Here is a 21,228-nt window from a genome sequence, read left to right as displayed (position 1 = left end):
GAGAGACCATATAGAACCAGTACTTCAGAGCAGCAGGGGAAACTCTCTTTTAATAAATGGTGTTGATACAATTTGATATAATACACAAAATAAATAAAAAAACCAAGAAATTTAGACACCCCCCCCAAGTTACATTGTACTTAAAAAGAAGTCAATTCCAGGTAGCTTTTAGGAATAAATGTCAAAGGTAGATCTATGTAGCATTTGACAAGAACACACACAGCAGAATGCCTTCAAAATTTTGAGACAGAAAAAATTTCTTAAATAAGATGAAAAATACTATTAAGAGTGACAAATTTAAGTATCTAAAAATTAGACTTTCTAATTCACCAAATTCACCATTAAACATGTAGCAAAACAATGGACTCCATTCAGAGAACATAAACTCCCTCAAATCATTAATCAAAAACAATCTAATGGAAAATGGGTTTAAAACTGTAGACCTTTTAAAAAATAAAATACAGGGGCCAGTACTGTGGTGCAGTGAGTAACACTGCTGCCTGCAAAACCAGCATCCCATATGGACACTGGTTCAAGTCTTGGCTACTCCACTTCCGATTTGGCTCCCTGCCAGTGCACCTGGGAAAGCAGCAAGAGATGGCTCAATTATTTGTGTCCCTGTACCCACATGGGAGACCCAGATGTAGTTCCTGGGCTCCTGGCTATGGCTGGCCCAGCACCAGCTGTCTGCAGCCATAATGAACCAATGGATGGAAGATTTCTCTCTCTCTCATTCACTCTCTTTCTCTCTGCAACTGTGTTAGGAAACTGGCACAGTTTTAGCCAGGTGGCCACATGGCCCTGCTACCTGAGCCAGGCTCCACCCCCATCCTAATGGGATTTGCTGCTCCTGCTTCCCTGCCTGCCCTCAGGCAAAGTTTTAAAGGGGCCAGTTCCTGAACACGTGCTCTCTTAGTTCTTCTCTCCTGCTCTCTCTCTTGGTTCCTCTCTCTAGCCTCCTCCTCTGGTCTTCTGGCTCTCTTTCTCGGCTCCTCTCTGCTCTTTCTCTCCTCACTAGCTCCTCTCCTCTGTCTCTCTCTTATACTCTCTTTCTCTCTTTTTCCTTTGCCGTCCTTTCACTCTGGTCTGTTGGGTGTTCCCCAATAAACCCTTTCCCTTATTCCGGCGTTCGGTGTGTTTTGTGACGGCTAACATTAATATATAACAGACTGCCTCTCAATAAATAAATGTTAAAAAAATCCAAATGGTCAATACACATATGAAAAAATGTGTACCCTCATAAGCCACTGGGGAAATGAGAACTAAAATGAAATACAACTATAAATTATCAGACTGGCAAAAATTAAGAAGTCTGATACTTGTAAGCACTGATAAACACATAAAGGAATGAGTCCTCTCATACTGTAGGTGCAAATATAAACTGAGACTTGGCATAATCTGGTACAGATGAAGGTCCCCATATTCTATCACGCAATAAACCTCACTTCTAGAAATACCCTGAAAAAGGTATAAAATTCAGGGTACAAAATACCCTAAATAAAATACCTGCACATAGGAAACATATAAAAGAAAGTCTATAGGATGGCATTTGTAATAACCAATGATCAGAAACAACTCATGCATTTATCACAGAATGGATAAATTATAATCCAGAAAATACAGTGTCAAACTGAAATGAAAATTAATGTATTATAGCTATATTTTACAAAACAGATGAAGATTAAAAATATAAGAGGCCTACATTGTGCCACAGTGGGTTAAACCACCACCTGTGGGGCTGGTGCTGTAGCGTAGTGGGTAAAGCTGCCGCCTGCAGTGGCAGAATCCTATATGGGCGCTGGTTTGAGTCCCAACTGCTCCACTTGTGATTCAGCTCTCTGCTATGGCTTGGGAAAGTAGTAGAAGATGGCCAAGTGCTTTGGCCCCTGCACCTGTGTGGGAGACCCTGAAGAAGCACCTGGCTCCTGGCTTCGGATCAGCATAGCTCCAGCTATTGCAGCCAAATGGAGAGTAAACCAGCGAATGGAAGATACCTCTCTCTCTCTCTCTCTCTCTCTCTCTCTCTGTAACACTGACTTTCAAATAAATAAATCCATTAAAAAAAGAGAGAAACCAACCTTTAAAAAAGAAAAACCACCACCTGCAATGCTGGCACCCCTTATGAGCACTGGTTTGAGTTCCAGCTGCTCCACTTCTGATCCCTTTCTCTGCTAATGCACCTGGGAAAGCAACAAAAGATGGCTCAAGTACTTAGTCTCCTACCATCCATGTGGATGAAGTTCCTCCCTCCTGCCTTTGGTCTGGCTTAGCCCTGACTGCTTCAGTCATCTGGGGAGTGAACCAGCAGGTGGGATCTCTCTCTCTCTTCCTCTCTCTCCATAACTCTGACTTTGAAATAAATATTTTCTAAAAATAAAACAACATTATGGTATTTAGAAAAGCAAATTTAGATGGTAAAACAATAAACAAAATTAAGTACTTATTTAGTCAGGATGGTGGGTAGCTCAATATGTAGCTGTGGCTGGGAAAGAGCATGCCAAAAATTTCTGAAGGGCAATCAATGTTCTTTTTGCGCTGAGTGGTAATTACAAAGGTGCTTCTTTTATAACATTTTGGAATCTTGTTTGCTCATGTTTCATTTATTTTTTTCATATGCAGTATATGTCAGTATTTTTCATATGTTGTATATTAAAGACTGAAAAGGTCAATAAAATTGAGAATTGTAGTCATTTTCAGGGAGAGAAGAATCACATTGTAGAGGGCAGACTGGGAACTGCAAAGGTATTTGCAATGTTTGATTTTAAAGCTGGGCTGCGGGTATACTGCTGCATTCTATTATGCTTTGTACATACACTTTATATTTTTTTGTATTGCAATATCACTAAAAGTACATGTTATAAAGGAAAAACTGATAGATGTAAAATGTTTGTACTGCAGTATGATACCAACAAAAAAGTGAAAAGACAATACTTAAGAAAGAAAATATTTGCAAGTCTGTATCTGGTAAGGGATTTATATCTAGAATATATAAATAAGTTTTTGAGTTCCATCACAAGAAGATGAGTAACACAATTTAAAAATGGCAAAAGATCTGAACACTTTGTATATATTTCCAAAGTAGATATACAAAAAGGATGTGCCATTAAGCACGTGAAAAGAGACTCAACATGATTAGATCCTTAGTGAAATGGAAATCAAAACCTCAATGAGATACCATCTCACAGCTACTAAATGGGGCTGCAATCAAAAAAGCAGATAATAACAACTGCTTGTGAGGATCTAAAGGACAGGAATCTTGCTCATTGTGGTGAGAATGAAAAATGGTCTAGCCACATTTATGAAAAGAGTTTAGGAGTTTCTCAAAATTTATATATGGAGATACCATGGGACCCAGCAAATCTACCTTTAGAGATCCAAGAGAAAAGAAAACAAGTGTGAACACAAGGCTGAATGTTCACAGCACATTCTTCCCAACAGTCACAAAGAGGCAATGACCCAAATGTGTAAGAAAAATAATGGCACATCAGGAAAATGCAATACTATTCCGAAATAAAAAAGGAAAAGAACTGATAGGCATTACAACATGGATGAATGTCAAAAAAGTATGCTTAGTGAAAGAAGCCAGACACAAGAGATCACAGAGTAATTCCATTGATATGAAATACCCAGGATAGGCAACCCTCTTGTACAGACAGTAAGTAGACCAGTCATTAACTGATACTAGAGTTGGGAACAAAGGGGCAATAACTGATAATGGACACAAGAGTTGTTTGCAGGAGGGTGCGAATATTTTAAAATTTTCTTTTAGCAATGGCTGCACAACTCTGTAAATACACCAAAAGTGATTTAATTATGCACTTTAAAAAAGTGAATTCTTTAAATATTTTAATAATCTGTAAAAAGTGTCAAGCAGGGTAGCTTCCATAAATATTATATTTTTCCGAGAGAAAATAATTTAAAACTTATACAACTTGATCTTGCTGTTTAAATGTTTACTTCTTCCCTGCCCTACATTTTTCCCTCTTTAAGGGAGAAAAAATATAGGGACACAACAAATACCAATTTTTTAAAACATGAAACAGTATAAATCTTCACAGATAAATGCTCAGTCGCTAAACACTAGAATATTTAGGGTTGATAAAGAATAAAATGGATTTAAAACAAAAGCAAACCATGTATAATAAGGCAATTTTCAAAATTCTGAATGACAGAATACAAGCCTTTTGTTCTCATAAAACTTGAGGTAACAGTTCTCAAAACAACTTGGTATAAGATGGATGATATTCTAGAAACTTTAATGTCTTCATAAAATAATAAATAAACTCGAGAGTGCCTTTTTTTTTTTTTTTGACAGGCAGAGTGGACAGTGAGAGAGAGACACAGAGAGAAAGGTCTTCCTTTTGCCGTTGGTTCACCCTGCAATGGCCGCCATGGCTAGCACGCTGTGGCCGGCGCACCGCGCTGATCCGATGGCAGGAGCCAGGTGCTTATCCTGGTCTCCAATGGGGTGCAGGGCCCAAGCACTTGGGCCATCCTCCACTGCCTTCCCGGGCCACAGCAGAGAGCTGGCCTGGAAGAGGGACAACCGGGACAGAATCCGGCGCCACGACCGGGACTAGAACCCGGTGTGCCAGCGCCGCTAGGTGGAGGATTAGCCTAGTGATCCGTGACACCGGCCGAGAGTGCTTTTGCATTAGCTAATACAATACTCTAGGTTATTTCAGAGCACATCAATGCAAATATTTGTTTTTCCAGAAAAACTTTCTGTAGGAGAATTTGCTTTTACCGTGGACGTGAGGAGGAAACTGCCAGGTCTTGTTAGTTGAGGGACTGATGTTCCCGCAATTGCCATGGCAACGGTCTGGCTTATCATGCTTCCACTCTCACTTTCATAATCATCAGGGGCTATACAAATTGGTCTTCCTCGTTGATTGTGAGTTTCTGAAGAAAAGTAATAATAATAAACAAAATTAACTGTTTAGCTCAACCATTAACCAGCATGTAATACTTTTTCCTTGTCTCCACTATTCTTTAAAAGAAAAACCTGTTAACTTGAAATATTTATCATTGGATTTTCTTCTTTGGAATAGTTTAAATATTTTAAACTCATTTCTCCAGTAATAATTTATAGTTATGTAGAACTTTATCTTGCTAACAACAACAAAAAAGACATAAGAATATAAACATTTCTGACTTTAGGTAAGGAAACCCAATCGATGTTCAACATACTGGAAAGGCAAACAGCTGGTTATCTTTGTAGCATCTCTCCAAGTTCTTAATACATATTAGGCTCTCAGGAAATGTTTTGTTTTTATTGAACTATAAGTACTTTACTGAGTTATTTGCTAGTTTAAATTCCTTCATTAGCTCTAAAAAAATACTGCAACCTAAATTCTCCAAAGTCTAAGTAAATTCTAAATATGGAATGTAAGAGCAGTAAAACCTTGTGGCAAGTTCAAATTGCAATGCAAGTTCAACTCATTAATCCAGTGCTAGCAATAAACATATTTCTTGATATCTGGGGAATATTAATTTTAGTTATAAAGTCATATGAATAAAGTCAAACTTGGGGGTGGTAGACATCTGTCAAGTTTCCTTGTACTTTTTTTATGCATACAATAGATATTCACAAAAACAAACCCATTTCCTAAAAGGAAGATAAAAAATTGTTGTAAAATCATTATTTTTAAGTTTATGATTAAGAACTACTTAAAACAATCTGGTACTGAATCCTCACACACAGTCAGAAGGTTTTCCACAATACAGTTAACTATTGTTTACTTAGTCGATGCCCATTTCCTTACAGCTGCTCTCCTAAAATAAGATCTTTATCCTTGAGATATTTTCTAAAATATCTAAATGTTGAGTTCTGCCTTTACAACTTGCTTTAATTATGCTGAGTACCTGTAAAATCATACAGCTGAGGCACAGTTTCCATGATAATACCAATCAGAGGTAGATACAACATGGCCACCCGAGCCTTTATCTGGGGGTCAGAGGACCGTGGGTCTGAGTCATGACTGGAGAGTAAATTGTGTACCATATTGATGACTTTCTTATGCAATCCAAACAGTCTATTTAGAGAGAAGAGATGAAGAAGAAGAAGCAGGTCACAGAGATTGGTTAATATCTTTAAAACAAACAGTAAGTCATGGTACTTGCCCAACTTCTTAACTTTGTCATTCATTTCAGGCATTCATAAAGAAAACTGCTCATTTTAAAACAAAGTGTAAAAAAAAGCACAAAGTAAAAATGGATAAAAAAGGAAATGCTAAACAAATTTACTTAGTAGTAAACCTGAATATATTCCCCATACCTCTTTATTAGTATATATGAATATTAAAGAACTTAAGATTATGTAGAGTAAAATTTTTAACAAGTAAATTTTAAATAGCTATACATTTTATTTCATCAAATCAGAAAACACTTACCAAAAATAAATTATTTTCTTTTTCTGGAAAAATAAATCTGCTAAAGGACTTGTATTCCACAGGCTGGAGTTTCTTTGCATTCCAATTTAAACTGAACTTCCTTACTCATATAACTCATTTGGACCCTTATAACTTCCAGATTCCCAATCTCTTTCAGTTTCAGCTAAGCTAATAGACTAGCAAGGCTCACTCTCACCTTTACACATTTTTTTGTCTTACCTTTTTAGATTGAAGGCTCTTGGACTACACAAACCATTCTATTAAAAATTCACTCATTCTACTTCCACCGACCCTAAATGCTGCATCCAGCACAGTCTAAGACTCAATCTGTTTAAACTTCATACTATCAAACTCAGACCTTATCTTCAACTTCTCTTAGAAAAGAAATGCTACTCTGAATTTATTCTACCCAGATCTTTTAACATCTCCATCTTCATACCTACTAGATCATCTTTCCTTTTTGTTTCAGAAAAAGTACTTCTCCTTATGTTTCATGAATCCCATCTTGTCAATAGCTGCAATGTCTCCTCTAAGTTCCTCCCTCCTTTTTCCAAATAGGCCTTTCCTCTTTTGAATATACACCCTCACTTTAAGAACTGGAATTTGAAAGATCCCTTGATCTTAACCTCATTTTACATAGCTGTATGTAAAACCTAGCTAGAGAGTCTCTTTTTCCTTTCAAATTTTTATTCAGAAAGTTTGACTTCAAGACACTGTCAAGAACCCCATCTAATAGATACATTTCAGGTCTCATTTTCCAGCTTTCTCTACTCAACACATTGTCATCTTATATGTTCTCTCCTCAGTATTTTCTCTATTGTTTCCATCCTTCCTCACAATCCTACCGTTATTCCCAAGCCCCAGATACTGGTCATTTGCTTTTATTGCTCTCCTCTTTGACTTCTTTAATCACCACAAATGATTCTGAAACTAGATAGGTCGGGCCCAGATTTTTACCTATCTAAACTCTACCCATTTGTCTTCAGGAAGCCTTTTCACATGTTTGCATTACTTAGCCACATCCAGTTAAGGAAATCTGCAATATTCTACTCCAGATGTTGGAGACAAGACAATGCCCCTGTTCTAAAGGAGCTTGCTTTAGCAAGAGAGAAACGCAGACACAAACTAGTATTTCTTCAGTGTTATATCTTGAAATCTTCTAAAGAACTATGTACTACAAAATCAGCATTTAATCACAGTATACCATTTCAAGGTCTTAACTTTCTGTCTATAATGAAAGTTTCTAAAGAGCAAATTTTCGGTGAATTATAAACACAACTGCTCAAGGATCTATTCTTTATTACTTAACAAACATATGGAGTAAAAATACAACACTCGAGAATCCCTTTAGGACATTATTTGCTGCACATCATCTGTATAATTTCAAGAATGTGGAATTTAGAAATGAGATTTGAGTCTCATAGTCAATCCTTCAGTAATAGGACTAACAAATAGTTACCAAGTGTTTACTTTGTAGTGGACAAAATTCTAAGGCACTGGGTATATAGCATTGAACAACAAAACAAAGTACCTGCTCTCATGAGCCCATTCTAATGGGAAGAAATGAATAATAAGCAAATTTTAGGTAAGTGCTTTGTGAAAAATAAAACAGGATTGTGACAGGGGCAAAGGCAACAAGATCAAAATTCAAAGTGGGTGTCAATGAACTCCTTCCCAAGAAGGTGCTGTTTGAGTGGAGACCTAAATAAACCACATGAGGAAATGGGCATGTGAATGGTTTGGGATCATTCTAACACTGTTTCAGGGACAGAAAAACCCAAATGCAAAAGCCTTAAAGTGGGTATGTGCTCGGCACATTAGGGAAACAGAAAGGCCAAGGGCTGGGTGTTTGATGGAACAGTAAAACCACTGCTTAAGACAACAGTTAGGCTGGCGCCGCGGCTCAATAGGCTAATCCTCCACCTAGCGGCACCGGCACACTGGGTTCTAGTCCCGGTCAGGGCACCGGATTCTGTCCCGGTTACCCCTCTTCCAGGCCAGCTCTCTGCTGTGGCCCGGAAGTGCAGTGGAGGATGGCCCAAGTGCTTGGACCCTGCACCCCACTGGAGACCAGGATAAGCACCTGGCTCCTGCCACCGGATCAGCACGGTGCGCTGGCTGCAGCGCGCTGGCCACTGCGGTCATTGGAGGGTGAACCAACGGCAAAAAAGGAAGACCTTTCTCTCTGTCTCTCTCTCTCACTGTCCACTCTGCCTGTCAAAAAAACAAACAAACAAACAAACAAAAAAGATAACAGTTAAAATGCCCTTATCCCACACCAGATTACGTGGATTCAATTCTCACTCTGGACCCTGATTCAGCTTCCTGTTAATGCAGACCCTGGGAAGCAATGGTGATGGCTCAAGTAATTGGGTTTCTGACACCCAAGTGGTACCTGGATTGAGTTCCTGGCTCGTGGCTTTGGCTTCTGCTGTTGCAGGCATTTGGAGAGTAAACCAGCAATGACAGCATGCTCTCTAATGATTTTTTTTTTAATTAAAAAAAAAAAAAAGGAAGGTTGGAGGGATGACTAAATGTAAGTATATGAGGAGAGAAGAAGTGGTGGGAGCAGACAAGAGGCAGTTACATAGGACTTTGAGAACAAATTATTAAAAGTTTGAACTTTAAGTGCTATTTACAAAAAACACATACTGAAGAGTTTCAAGCAATAAAGTGACATAATGATTTCTATTTTTTAAAAGATCACTCAGGCTGCTGGGTAGTAAAAGGATTTAGGGAGGTAAGAATGAAAGTATAGTGGCCAGTGTTGTGGTGCGGTAGGCAAAGCCTCCATCTGCAGCACCAGCATCCCATATGGGCACCAGTTTGTGTATCAGCCACTCCTCTTCCGATCCAGCTCTCTGCTACGATCTGGGAAAGTAGTGGAAGATAAGCCAAGTGCTTAGATCCCTGCATCCACGTGGGAGACCCAGAAGAAGCTCCCGGTTGCTGGCTTTGGATTGGCTCAGCTCTGGCCGTAATGGCCATTTGAGGAGTGAACCAGGGGATAGAAGACCTTTCTGTCATCCCTCTTGTCGCTCCCCCATTCGCAGAGGAACAACACAGGAGCCTGCGCTGTTCTTTTGTCTGCTCGGCCCTTCCCGAGTTTGCTGCCGACCCTTCCACCTCCGTGGAAGGGCGGCTCCCCCTGCCACTTTCCCCACTTCCGCGGGGGAGCGGCACACCGCTCTCTCGGGGGCTGCTCAGATGTTATACGGATGTTCCTGGTGCATGTTGTCTCTCTCCTCCTTTATAGTCCTCTTCCACCAATCCCAACTCTGCTACCCACACGCCGAGCACGCTGCTCTCCTCCAATCAGGAGCAGGATCAGCTCCTGCAGCTTATTGGTCGAACTGGAGGCAGCTGCACAGAAGCTGTTTCCTCCTCTCCCAGCGCCATATTGTGGGAGAGCAGATGCATAGAATAAGTCTTAATTCCAGTAACTTAGTCTAGTCCGAGTTGCTCCCCACACCTCTCTCTCTAATCCTGACTCTTAAACAAATAAATAAAACCTTAAAAAAAAAAAAAAAGAGTGAAAGTTTAACTGGGGAAGTAGCAGTGAGGATGGAAAGACATGGCTGAATTTGAGATATATTTTGGAATTTGCTAATGGACTGGGTACAGAAAAGAGCAGGAGAGGGAAGAAACAAACAAGAGTAAGAACTAAGGTTATAACCCTCTATGCTACTATTTAAAAACTCTTCTATATCTTGATTAACTGAGCAAAAAAAAGATAGTAGTAAATACAACTATTATTACTTTCTAGACTACATAAAGTCCAAGTGTCAGATCAATGCATTTTAGCTTGAAGAGGTAACAAAAAAAAGTAGTAAAAGTTTCATTCCAGGCCGGCGCCGCGGCTCACTAGGCTAATCCTCCGCCTAGCGGCGCCGGCACACCGGGTTCTAGTCCCGGTCGGGGCGCCGGATTCTGTCCCCGTTGCCCCTCTTCCAGGCCAGCCCTCTGCTGTGGCCCGGGAGTGCAGTGGAGGATGGCCCAGGTGCTTGGGCCCTGCACCCCATGGGAGACCAGGAAAAGCACCTGGCTCCTGGCTCCTGCCATCGGATCAGCGCGGTGCGCCGGTCGCATCGCGCTGGCCGCGGCGGCCATTGGAGGGTGAACCAACGGCAAAGGAAGACCTTTCTCTCTGTCTCTCTCTCTCTCACTGTCCACTCTGCCTGTCAAAAAAAAAAAAAAAATTAAAAAAAAAAAAAAAGTTTCATTCTTAAGTCCTATATTATTCCACAGGAATACATATATCTTTAAAAAAATTCATTTTATTTGAAATGTAGACACAGAGAGAAAGAGAGAGAGAGTGGGGGCAAGGGGAAAGATATCAATCGATCTTCCATCTGCTGGTTCATTCCCTAAATGCCCATGTAGTCAGGGCTGGGCTAGACTGAAGCCAGTGACAAAATCCAGGCCTCCTACGTGGGTGATAAGGAACCAAGTACTTGACCCATCGTCTCCTAATTCCTGGAGTGTGCATTAGCAGGAAGCTGGGTTGGAAATGGTAGGTCTCAAACTACATACTCCAAAATACAGGATGTGGGTACCCTACGTGGTATTTTTTTAAACAAGATTTATTTATTTACTTGAGAGGTAGATTTAGAGACAGAGAGAAGTAGGGTCAGAGATAAAGGTTTTCTAACCACTGGTCCATTCTCCAAATGGAGGTAACGGAGGGAGCTGGGCTGATCCAAGATTCTTCCAGGTCTCCCACATGAATACAGGGGCCCAAACACTTGGGCCACTTTCCTCTGCTTTTCCAGGCACATTAGCAGGGAGTTCTGTCAGAAGTAGAGCAACTGGGACTCGAACAAGCACCTATATGTGATGCTGGCGCCGCAGGCGCATGCTTAACCTACTATACCATAGCACCAGGCCCCCCCAGGAGGTGCCTTTACTAAACTTCTTTTAATAGATTTGATCCATCAGGGTAGAAAAGAAATCTCACTGCAGAAATAGTTGACAGAATTCTCAATTCTTTATATCAGAGGCTGCCGAGCACCTATAACAGGTATTTCCTCTGTCTTCCTCCTTCACTGAATTCAAAATTAGTTCAGGCACACCTCTCCCTAAGGCTTAGGAGAAGCTTACTCTACACCCAGTTTCAGGAGTAAATTTTTTAAAAAATTTATTTATTTGAGAGATAGAGTCTTCCTTCCGTTGGTTCACCCCCAAAATGGCCGCTTCGGCCGGAGCTACGCCGATCTGAAGCCAGGAGCCAGGAGCTTCTTCCTGGTCTCCCATGTGGGTGGCAGGCGCCCAAGCACTTAGGCCATCCTCCACTGCCCTCCCAGGCCACAGCAGAGAGCTGGACTGGAAGAGGAGCAACCGGGACTAGAACTGGTGCCCATATGGGATGCCAGCGCTGGCTCACTTAACCAAGTGAGCCACAGTGCCGGCCCCAGGAGTAGATTCTAATTAGACTAGTCCCACTACTTAAAGCAGCCAGTTAGCAGAATGTTTTGTTTCATAGTCTTAGAAGAGGTACTGTTAATCAATTCACTGCTTCTGTAATGGTGTCATAAGAACTAAACACTGGCCGGTGCCGCGGCTCACTAGGCTAATCCTCCACCTAGCGGTGCCGGCACACCAGGTTCTAGTCCCGGTCGGGGCGCCGGATTCTGTCCCGGTTACCCCTCTTCCAGGCCAGCTCTCTGCTGTGGCCCGGGAAGGCAGTGGAGGATGGCCCAAGTGCTTGAGCCCTGCACTCACATGGGAGACCAGGAGAAGCACCTGGCTCCTGCCTTCAGATCAGCGCGGTGCGCGGGCCGCAGCGCGACAGCCGTGGCGGCCATTGCAGGGTGAACCAACGGCAAAAGGAAGACCTTTCTCTCTGTGTCTCTCTCTCACTGTCCACTCTGCCTGTCAAAAAACAAAACAAAACAAAACAAAACAAAAAAAAACACACACACACAAAAAACTAAACACTGTGTTACTAACATAGCTGATTTACATTCAAGCATTGGCTCCTCATCCTGTGCTCTACTGCAAACAGCCTGTGGACTGACACCAGTCTCAGGATCATATTTGAGCAGAACTAATCTAATCCACCCAGCAACCTGCTGCAGCTCTCGTGGAAGAGGCAGGTGTGTGCCAAAGCAGTACAAAGGAAGGGCTAACACTGCATGCTTGGGAAGAGCGCGTTCTTCCCCTCTTCTGCTGGACACAAAACTAAAAAGCTTCCCATCTTACCTGACAGTGACAACCATATTGCTGTCATGACAGGCACTAGCTTTAAAAAAGAAAGCTAACGTTTCCAGCAGAGGTAAGACATAAAGAATCAGAACTGCTGAAAGCCCTTCCTTTCGATTATAAGTTTCTTTCCTTTAATAGAGCCAGGAGCATAGGAATTTTCTGTTTTTTATTTCAATCAAAAACATCCCAATACTCCAAGTAAAAGAATTGGCAATACAGATTCAAGTAACTGAGGTGTATCAGTCATTAAAGAAGGCTAGTTTGTTCAAAGAAATTGTTTTCAGAGTGTTTTTCCCCCAAATGATGATGGATCCTTTTATTTTTTTTCCAAATAACATCATATTCATTTGTCGAAAGGTAAAATATGAAAGTGGTGGCAGCAGGGGCGGGAGGCTCAGATTTTCATGCACCTAGTTTGCCTTTCCCATAGTCCATCGCCTGCACACATATCATCCATCCTACATGCAAACCAACTAAGCATCCCATCGCAGCTCTAGAATTCTGTAGAATTCACTGTGAAAAACCACTTCTTTAAAAATATTCTGGATTTAGGAAGTTGCCTTTATAAAAGAAAATACATGCCATTCATTTACAAAACAGTTGGCATTTCCCAATATATAAAGCATTGACTATGTCTCTGATATACTACTAAGAACTACAAAACCTTTCCCTCATTCAACAAATACATAGAGGACCCTGGTAAATTTGTTTACAGATATCTCTTTGTTGTCTGCAGCTCTCAGGTGAAGCTGCATTATAAACTTATAATGATCCTATTATAAGAACACATTTTTAAAAATAATTATTATGAGTTATGGTCATAACTCATCAAATGAATTATAAATTTTTTAAAAGTAACTGCCAGGTTGACATTGACCATAAGGGAAACTAGACCAGAACTCATAAGGTATTTCTATAAATTTAAGTCACAGACAATATACCTTTCTTTTCCTACTACATGAATTTTCAAAACTCTAAAGTATACACAATTTTGGAAGATTTTAAAACCCAACTGTGTCTTCCTATAGGATAATTTTTTTTTTTTTTTTTTTTTTTTTTGACAGGCAGAGTGGACAGTGAGAGAGAGAGAGACAGAGAGAGAAAGGTCTTCCTTTGCCGTTGGTTCACCCTCCAATGGCCGCCGCTGCAGCCGGCGCACCGCGCTGATCCTGGCAGGAGCCAGGAGCCAGGTGCTTTTCCTGGTCTCCCATGGGGTGCAGGGCCCAAGCACCTGGGCCATCCTCCACTGCACTCCCTGGCCATAGCAGAGAGCTGGCCTGGAAGAGGGGCAACCGGGACAGAATCCGGCGCCCCAACCGGGACTAGAACCCGGTGTGCCGGCGCCGCAAGGTGGAGGATTAGCCTATTGAGCCACGGCGCCGGCAGGATAATTTTTGAAATAGAATGCTACATAGTACAATAGTAGTGATAAATTTTCCTCACAAGTAATCAAACAGAAGACTAGTCTATTTTCTTCAAATAAAAAACTCCTACTATATATCAATAAATCTGAGTCCATCTACTAATATGCATAATTTATTTTATGCAATATTAAGAAAAATCATGCTACCATTTAAAAATGATACTTTAAAAATGTTTATATTTCAAAATATTTAATTTTAATAATGGTATATTTAAAGTATTTTTAAAATGTGCCACCAATTTTAAGATAAACATCAAACCCAGAGCTGGCAAAATATGAAAAATACATCTTTCTTAAGAATGATGAATATAGAAATAACACAGGCATAGAACTTAAGTGAACAGAGAAGTAGAAAAAGTAGGGAAGAGTATCCTTTTGATTCTTGGGAAGTGTAAGTCAGATACTTCTGTCCCATTGCCCAAAATCAAACTGATATTCTCTAAAGAAAAAATATGTCTACTCACCCTTCAGCATCAGGGTCTAAAATGACAGCCAGTTCTGTTAACACAAGGCCTGCCAAATAATGCTGTTGGCGGAAAGGCACAGACAGTTCAAACATATTTGCAATCTTCTGGTCCTGCACATTTGTGGAAAATCCAGAACTCTGTTGGGAAGCAAGAGAGAACAAAATTATTATAGTCATTCAATTAAGCATCCTATAGACAGCATTATAGCAAGTGAAATTTGAATATTATCTGAAAGTGAGATAAACTTACTTAGCATGATTTATTTTTTATTACTAATATTAACATTAGAGAATGTAACTAGTCCAACTTTTGGTAGGAAATGACTATGAAATCATTTCATTATTTAATCATTTTATTGTTGAAATTAATTAATCAAAATTTAATTATTTTAAATTTGCTTTCTCTCCTACTGAAACTTTCCATCTATTCTCTTCTTTCTTCCTTTAGCCATTTAATGGTTCAACATCAAATTCTGAAGGGAAAAAAAGGGCAACCAGATCCAAGCATCATGGTATGCATTCAGTCTAGAACACCAAAGAAATATTCATAGTCAAGGCTACTGGCTTCCAGAGAAATTCCAAATACCAGTAAAAGTGTTCTTCAGGGAATATACCACTTGCTATGGTTTAGGTGTAGTTTATCCTCCAATGGTTCATCTGTTGGAGGTTGGTCCTCAGTGCTGCAGTGTAGGGTGATGGACCTTTAAGAGGGGGAGCTTTGTAGAGGGTCTTTAGGGATATTGGGCTGGGAAGGGATTAACGTAGTGATTGTTATTGTGAGGCCACTGCCTAGCCTCTTGGCTTCCTGTCTGCTGATTCTCTCTCACTCTCATGTGCTCCCACCCAACTGCCAGGAGTCCCTCACCAGAACCAAGCATAAGCTGGCTCAATGCCATTGCTCCTCCAGAACTGCTAGAAATAAACATCTTTTCTTTATAAAATACTCATTCAGGGGACAGCATTGTGGCATGGTGGGTAAAGCTGCCCACCCAAGATACCAGCATCCTAGATGGGCACCAGTTCAAGTCCTGGCTGCTTCACTTTCAATTCAGCTCCCTGCTAATGTGCCTGAGAAAACAGTGGAAGAAGGCCTAAGTGCTTGGGCCCTTGCACCCACGTGGGAGACCTGGAGGGGACTCCTGGCTCCTGGCTTCAGTCTGGCCCAGCCCTAGCCTTTGTGGCCATTTGGGGATAGGTCAGTGGATGGAGGAGCCCTCCCTCCCTCCCTCCCTCCCTCTCTCTCCAACTCTGCCTTTCAAATAAATAAAACAAATCTTAAAAAAAAAAAATACTCATCCTCACACTTTGATACAGTAACAGAAAAATGATTAATACACCATCTCTAGAAATTTACTATTATTGTGTGGTCATTTTAGAAATTGAGTTTTTAAAAGTTTTAAAATTTTAGAAAAATAAATTTTAGAACGAATAAAATTTTAGAAACTAAGTTCTTAAAAGTTTGAATAATTCAAAGTAGCATCCCCCAAGACACATTTCACATTCAGGACAACTCATGTAGAGTCTTAGAAGAACAACAATAGCTTTTGTATTTTTCTATGGAGAAATCATCTTTCTAAAAGTATATAAAATTTTTTCTGACTGCCCTCAAAAGGAGTGATGTTTCTTTTATCTATTAGAATGTGAAAATTATGCAGATAAATGAAAAAATGGGCAGCAAGATAAAAGGACATCTGACTAAATGAGATTTCCAGTAGGAAATTAAATGTAAACAAATGTGTTTCACTAAGGGTTTTAGTAACTGTACTTGTGATTAATTTGACCCTAACTATGTAACTACATCTTCGGCATGGGATAGGGAAAGAAAGCATAACAGTGGCCTACTCATTACAGAAAAGATGTGTTAGCCAAGCACAAAGGGTATGAGGAAATAAACTGATCTAGAAAATTAATCATCAAAGGTAAATTGGAAGTTGTATGTACTCACTATATCTTCCAGTCTTTCTAAGTGAACTTTAAATTTTTCTTTTTTCAAGCATCTAAGATTAATATAATCTAGGGAATTCCATTAAATGTTTCAAAAATAAAACTAAGAAGAGTTTGAGATCAAATTTGACTTTAGACATTAAGAGCTTCAGGAAGAGCCGGCGCCGTGGCTCAATAGGCTAATCCTCCACCTAGTGGCACCAGCACACTGGGTTCTAGTCCGGGTCGGGGCGCCGGATTCTGTCCTGGTTGCCCCTCTTCCAGGCCAGCTCTCTGCTGTGGCCCGGGAAGGCAGTGGAGGATGGCCCAAGTGCTTGGGCCCTGCACCCCATGGGAGACCAGGAGAAGCACCTGGCTCCTGCCTTCAGATCAGCGCGGTGCGCGGGCCGCAGCGCGACAGCCGTGGCGGCCATTGCAGGGTGAACCAACGGCAAAAGGAAGACCTTTCTGTCTGTGTCTCTCTCTCACTGTCTACTCTGCCTGTCAAAAAAAAAAAAAAAGCTTCAGAAAGTAGCTTGTTTGCTTCTGAAATACTGCAAAGCAGAAAGAGTGTAATACAGAGGAAAATCCAGGCTTCTCTCATACTAAAACCACAAAATCCCTTAATCCCTTTCAATATGGGAGGGCACACATACTATTTGCTACAATAAGCCTTTTCCATCTTTGGATAGATAACTAGCTGCTGAAGTCAACTGCCACCCACTGAAAAGCTCTAAATCTAGGGCCAGCACTGTGGAACAGCGGGTAGACACTGCCTGCAGAGCTGGCATAATATATGGGCGCAGGCTGGAGTCTTGGCTGCTCCACTTCCAATCCAGCTCCCTACTAATGTGCCTGGGAAAGCAGTGGAAGATGGCCCAAGTGCTTGGGCCTAGCTTCGAACTGGCCCAGCTCCAACCGTAGCAGCCATTTGGGGAGTAAACCAGAGGATGGAAAATTCTCATTCTCTCTCTTTCTCTCTCTCCCTTCTCTGTAACTCTTTCAGATAAATTAATAAATCTTTTTTAAAAATAGGAAATGAACACATAGTTTCCTTTGGCTCTTCTGGATACAAGCAAGTTAGGCAGGGCTTTGTCAGGCCTGGAAGGCAGTTTTTTTTTTTTTTTTTTTTGGCTCAATTATGATTCATTTCCCTTCCTTTCACAGGCATCAATCCCTAATAAACACCTTGTACCCAAACTCAGTCTCAAGTATCTGATTCAAGAGAACCCAGTCTCCAAAAACATCTAAACAAGTAACTTTATTCACGGAAATTCTCTCACAGGTACATAAATTTGTGAAGGAACATAGCATACCGGTTAACAACTTGGGCTATAAATGAAGCCTTGGTTTATTTTAAATAAAACCTGGCTGTGCTACTTTTTACTCAAAGACCTTTCTGTGTTTCCCTTTGATTTGTATAACGAAGATAACAGAACTTACCTCCTAGAGTTGTTCTGAGAGCTAAATGAGTTAGTTTTTATAAAGTACTTAGAAGTGAGCCTATCATAGTTATTACTCAGTTAAGCATTACAATTTTTTCCAGTGTTTAAAATTCTTTTTCACAAGTGTAGACTTTAGAAATATCTATGGTCATACCCTGCATACCTGAGATGTTGCAGAAGAAACAGAAGGTGAGGGAGAAGCCGGGGGAGTAAGTAAGCTGCAGGGCAAGTTTAATGTAACGTAGTGCTCGTGACTACAGATGATCCGCAGGAAATCCAACCTCAAGGACACCAGGACACTTGGATTTGGTAAGGAGTAAAGCTTTGAAGACACCTTGTAAACAATGCATATATAAAAAACATCAATGGAATATATTATTTCTCTACCATAAACACCAAAATGCTGAGTTAAAGAATAGTATTCAGTGGGTAGCTTTGGGTTTTTTGGTTTAAATAACAGTATCAGTTTTTTTCAATTACTCAGAAAATTAAAAACTTGGAACTACAAGATTTACTCTATAAACACGTTACTACACTCTATTTCCAATATAGCATTAATATTTCTACTTCACAGAAATGTACTTTCTGAAGGAAACAGTATAAGACTAAAATGACTTCATAAACTATCCATTCTCTTTCTAGCAACCATGTGTTTATCTCTACTCATAACTGTTAGTTCTCCCAGCTACACTGTAAGCTACTTGAGGAAGTACATTACAAGCTAACCAGACAGCTTCTGTATCCCTAGGGTATAGCCAATGTTTGGAGTCAATGCTTAAAGAATACACAGGACAAGTTTTGGTAGCAATAATACATAAAATTTTGAAGAACAGGTAAAACTAATAACATTGTTGCAAGTCTCTGCAAGCAGGTCAGTATTCACACAGTTTAATCTGCCTTATTAAGAGAAACAAACAACAGAGGCACCCAATACAACAGACCTCAAAATTCTAAATGTGACACTATGAAACAGAATTCTTCACAAGTGGTTCGCAAAAACTAACCTGCAAATCGGTGGGAAGCACTTTGCAAGCACTGACTCCCACACGCCCCTCCCCTACTACCAGGTTCCAAACTCCTCAAAAATTCTGAATGAGACCTAGACATCTATGTATTTCTAAAGCCCTTTGAAAGGTAAACTCTATAATGCCTATACAGAATGCTTCCCATGGAGCCCATTAGTACTAATAATGAGTATTTTCCCAACAGCAATTTTAATTCACCGATTTTTAAACAAAATCAAGTTAATGGAAAAGTTTCAGGATGCTTTTAGTTTAGTAAAGACAAGATAATGAATGACATCTGAACTTAGGTGAACATCCAAACTCTTAGGTGGACTCTAAACTCCACAATATCTAGGGTTGCATTAGGAGGATTACACAGCAAAATGCAGCTGCTTTGGGGCTGGCGTTGTGGCATTGTGGGTAAAGCAGCTGCCTGTGATGCAGCATCCCTCAAGGGTGCTGGTTTGTGGTTCCTCCACTTCTGATCCAGATCCCTGCTAAAGGCCTGGGAAAAGGATGGAAGATGACCCAAGTGCTTGAGCCCCTGCCATCCAGGTGGGAAACTCAGATGAAGCTCCTAGCTCCTGGCTTCAGCCTGGCCCAGTGCTGGGTGTTGCGGCCATCTGGGAAGTGAATCAGAGGATGAAGATCTCTGTCACTCTCTATCTATCTCTATCTCCCTCCATTTCTGTGATTCTGACTTTCAAAATAAATAAATCTTTTTAAAAAAAATGCAGCTGCTTTAAAAATCACTCAGGCAAAAAGAATTGCCTTAGCTGTTCATTCAGTATAAACATTACACTTTGTGATGCCCTGAGGCTGCTTTCTGTTACCAGTAGTTGTGGGTGTGCTCCAGAAAGGGAATTAAAGAGCCACGAGTAAGTCAGTGCAACTCAAGGAAAAGTCAGCTATGCTGATGGCAGCTCGCCACAGTCCTTGTGTCCTCATAAACCAAATACAATTTTTTTTGTCTTACTAATAAAAATGTGTTACTTTATGTAGCTTTTTTTGTTTCAATACCAGTACATGCTTATGAAGGTCTCTTAGGTCCAGCCCTGGAAAGAGCTCACATAGTATTTGCATTACTTCATTGTTAATCATTACCAATGATGTATTACCTGTTTATAGCAGGACTTTATAAGGCTAAAAACAAATCCTCTGTCCATAACAGACAGCAGATCATTGAGAAAGAATGCAAGGCTTGTATTGAGTCTCTCAACCATTTCTGTGTCCTATGAAATGAAATACAAAGCAAAAAGAAAAGTATAACAGTTTAATTTTAGCTTGAAAGAGAGACAAGTAAAAAAAAAATGTTATCCGTACCTTCTGAAATCGTGAGACTATATCACTAGCAATTGTGCTGACAAGAGCAGCAATGTCATCCATGAAACGTTCTGGAAAACGACTTTTCCTTGGAGCATCAAGTTTATCATTAAAGTATAAATGGTGCACCATGCTTTTAACCTGAAAAAAAAAATACAAGTCATTAGTTTTATTTTTCTGAATATAATTAAATTATGATAATTCTAAACACTTGGGTTATTTTTTTTTTTCAAAATACCATGTGATTTAATAGATGGCTGAAGCATTTGAAATACTTTTCAAATATTCTGAAAAAAGTTCCCTACAATATTTTGCGTGTATCAAAGTAATAGCAAACAAACAGAAACTCAGTCATTCCATCATGTTCTTTATTTTGGCTATCAAAAATTCTGCAGGGCCGGTGCTGTAGCTTAGCAGGTGAATGCCGCCTACAGTGTTGGCAGCCCATATGGGCACCGATCCTATCCAGCTCTCTCTGCTGTGGCCTGAGAAAGCAGCAGAAGATGGCCCAAGTGCTTGGGCCCCTGCACCTATGTGGCAGACCTGGAAAAAGCTCCTTTTTGCTGGTTTTGGATTGGCCCAGCTCTGGCTGTGGCGGCCAGATGAGGAGTGAACAAGCAGATGGAAGATTCTCTCTCCCCGTCTCCGCCTCTCTGTAACTCTGCCTTTCAAATAAACAAATAAATCTTTAAAAAAGTTCTGTATATGTCAATAGAAAAAAAATTTTACCCTTTTAAAGTATTTTTAATTAACATCTTTGAAGGCTCAATAAATGTGCCATTCCATATCCTCCAAAATATAAGTGGTGAAACATTAGAAACTGTCTTCACTGTAGTGTCTTCAGCATCAACAGTATAGTGGCAAGTGGTATGTAATAAATATGTGACAAATTAATAACAAAATAATATGATTAATTTAAAAATTAAGAGCAATTTAAATCTGTAGGATGCTTTCAGATACATTTTTTTTGTTGTACAACATTGTGGTAATGGTAATAAAGAACATTAAACTTTAGATTCGAGGAGGGTGGTTGTTTGGCCTACAGATT

At 40.2% G+C, this 21,228-nt stretch overlaps 1 protein-coding gene across 9 annotated transcripts in view; it reads right to left on the bottom strand.

The window, feature by feature from the left end:
- The window catches only part of DOCK7 (dedicator of cytokinesis 7), a 268,792-nt gene that overhangs the window by 78,388 nt on the left and 169,176 nt on the right, over positions 1–21,228 (bottom strand). For all 9 annotated transcript variants that reach the window (XR_016210986.1, XM_070078382.2, XM_089300543.1 and 6 more), the window contains 6 exons: positions 20,181–20,321; positions 19,976–20,089; positions 18,017–18,187; positions 14,484–14,623; positions 5,866–6,035; positions 4,748–4,902 (listed from right to left, as the gene is read on the bottom strand). Coding sequence is in view for 8 of the 9 variants with exons in the window: in XM_070078382.2 (XP_069934483.1) it covers positions 4,748–4,902; positions 5,866–6,035; positions 14,484–14,623; positions 18,017–18,187; positions 19,976–20,089; positions 20,181–20,321 (891 nt within the window). In the remaining variant the exon portion in view is untranslated. The remainder of the gene's footprint in view (positions 1–4,747; positions 4,903–5,865; positions 6,036–14,483; positions 14,624–18,016; positions 18,188–19,975; positions 20,090–20,180; positions 20,322–21,228) is intronic.

This window comes from Oryctolagus cuniculus, chromosome 7 (assembly GCF_051225735.1).
Source record: "Oryctolagus cuniculus isolate XC-2025 breed Fujian yellow rabbit chromosome 7, ASM5122573v1, whole genome shotgun sequence".
In the NCBI taxonomy this organism is placed as follows: domain Eukaryota; kingdom Metazoa; phylum Chordata; class Mammalia; order Lagomorpha; family Leporidae; genus Oryctolagus; species Oryctolagus cuniculus.
This window is presented reverse-complemented; position numbering and strand designations above follow the sequence as displayed.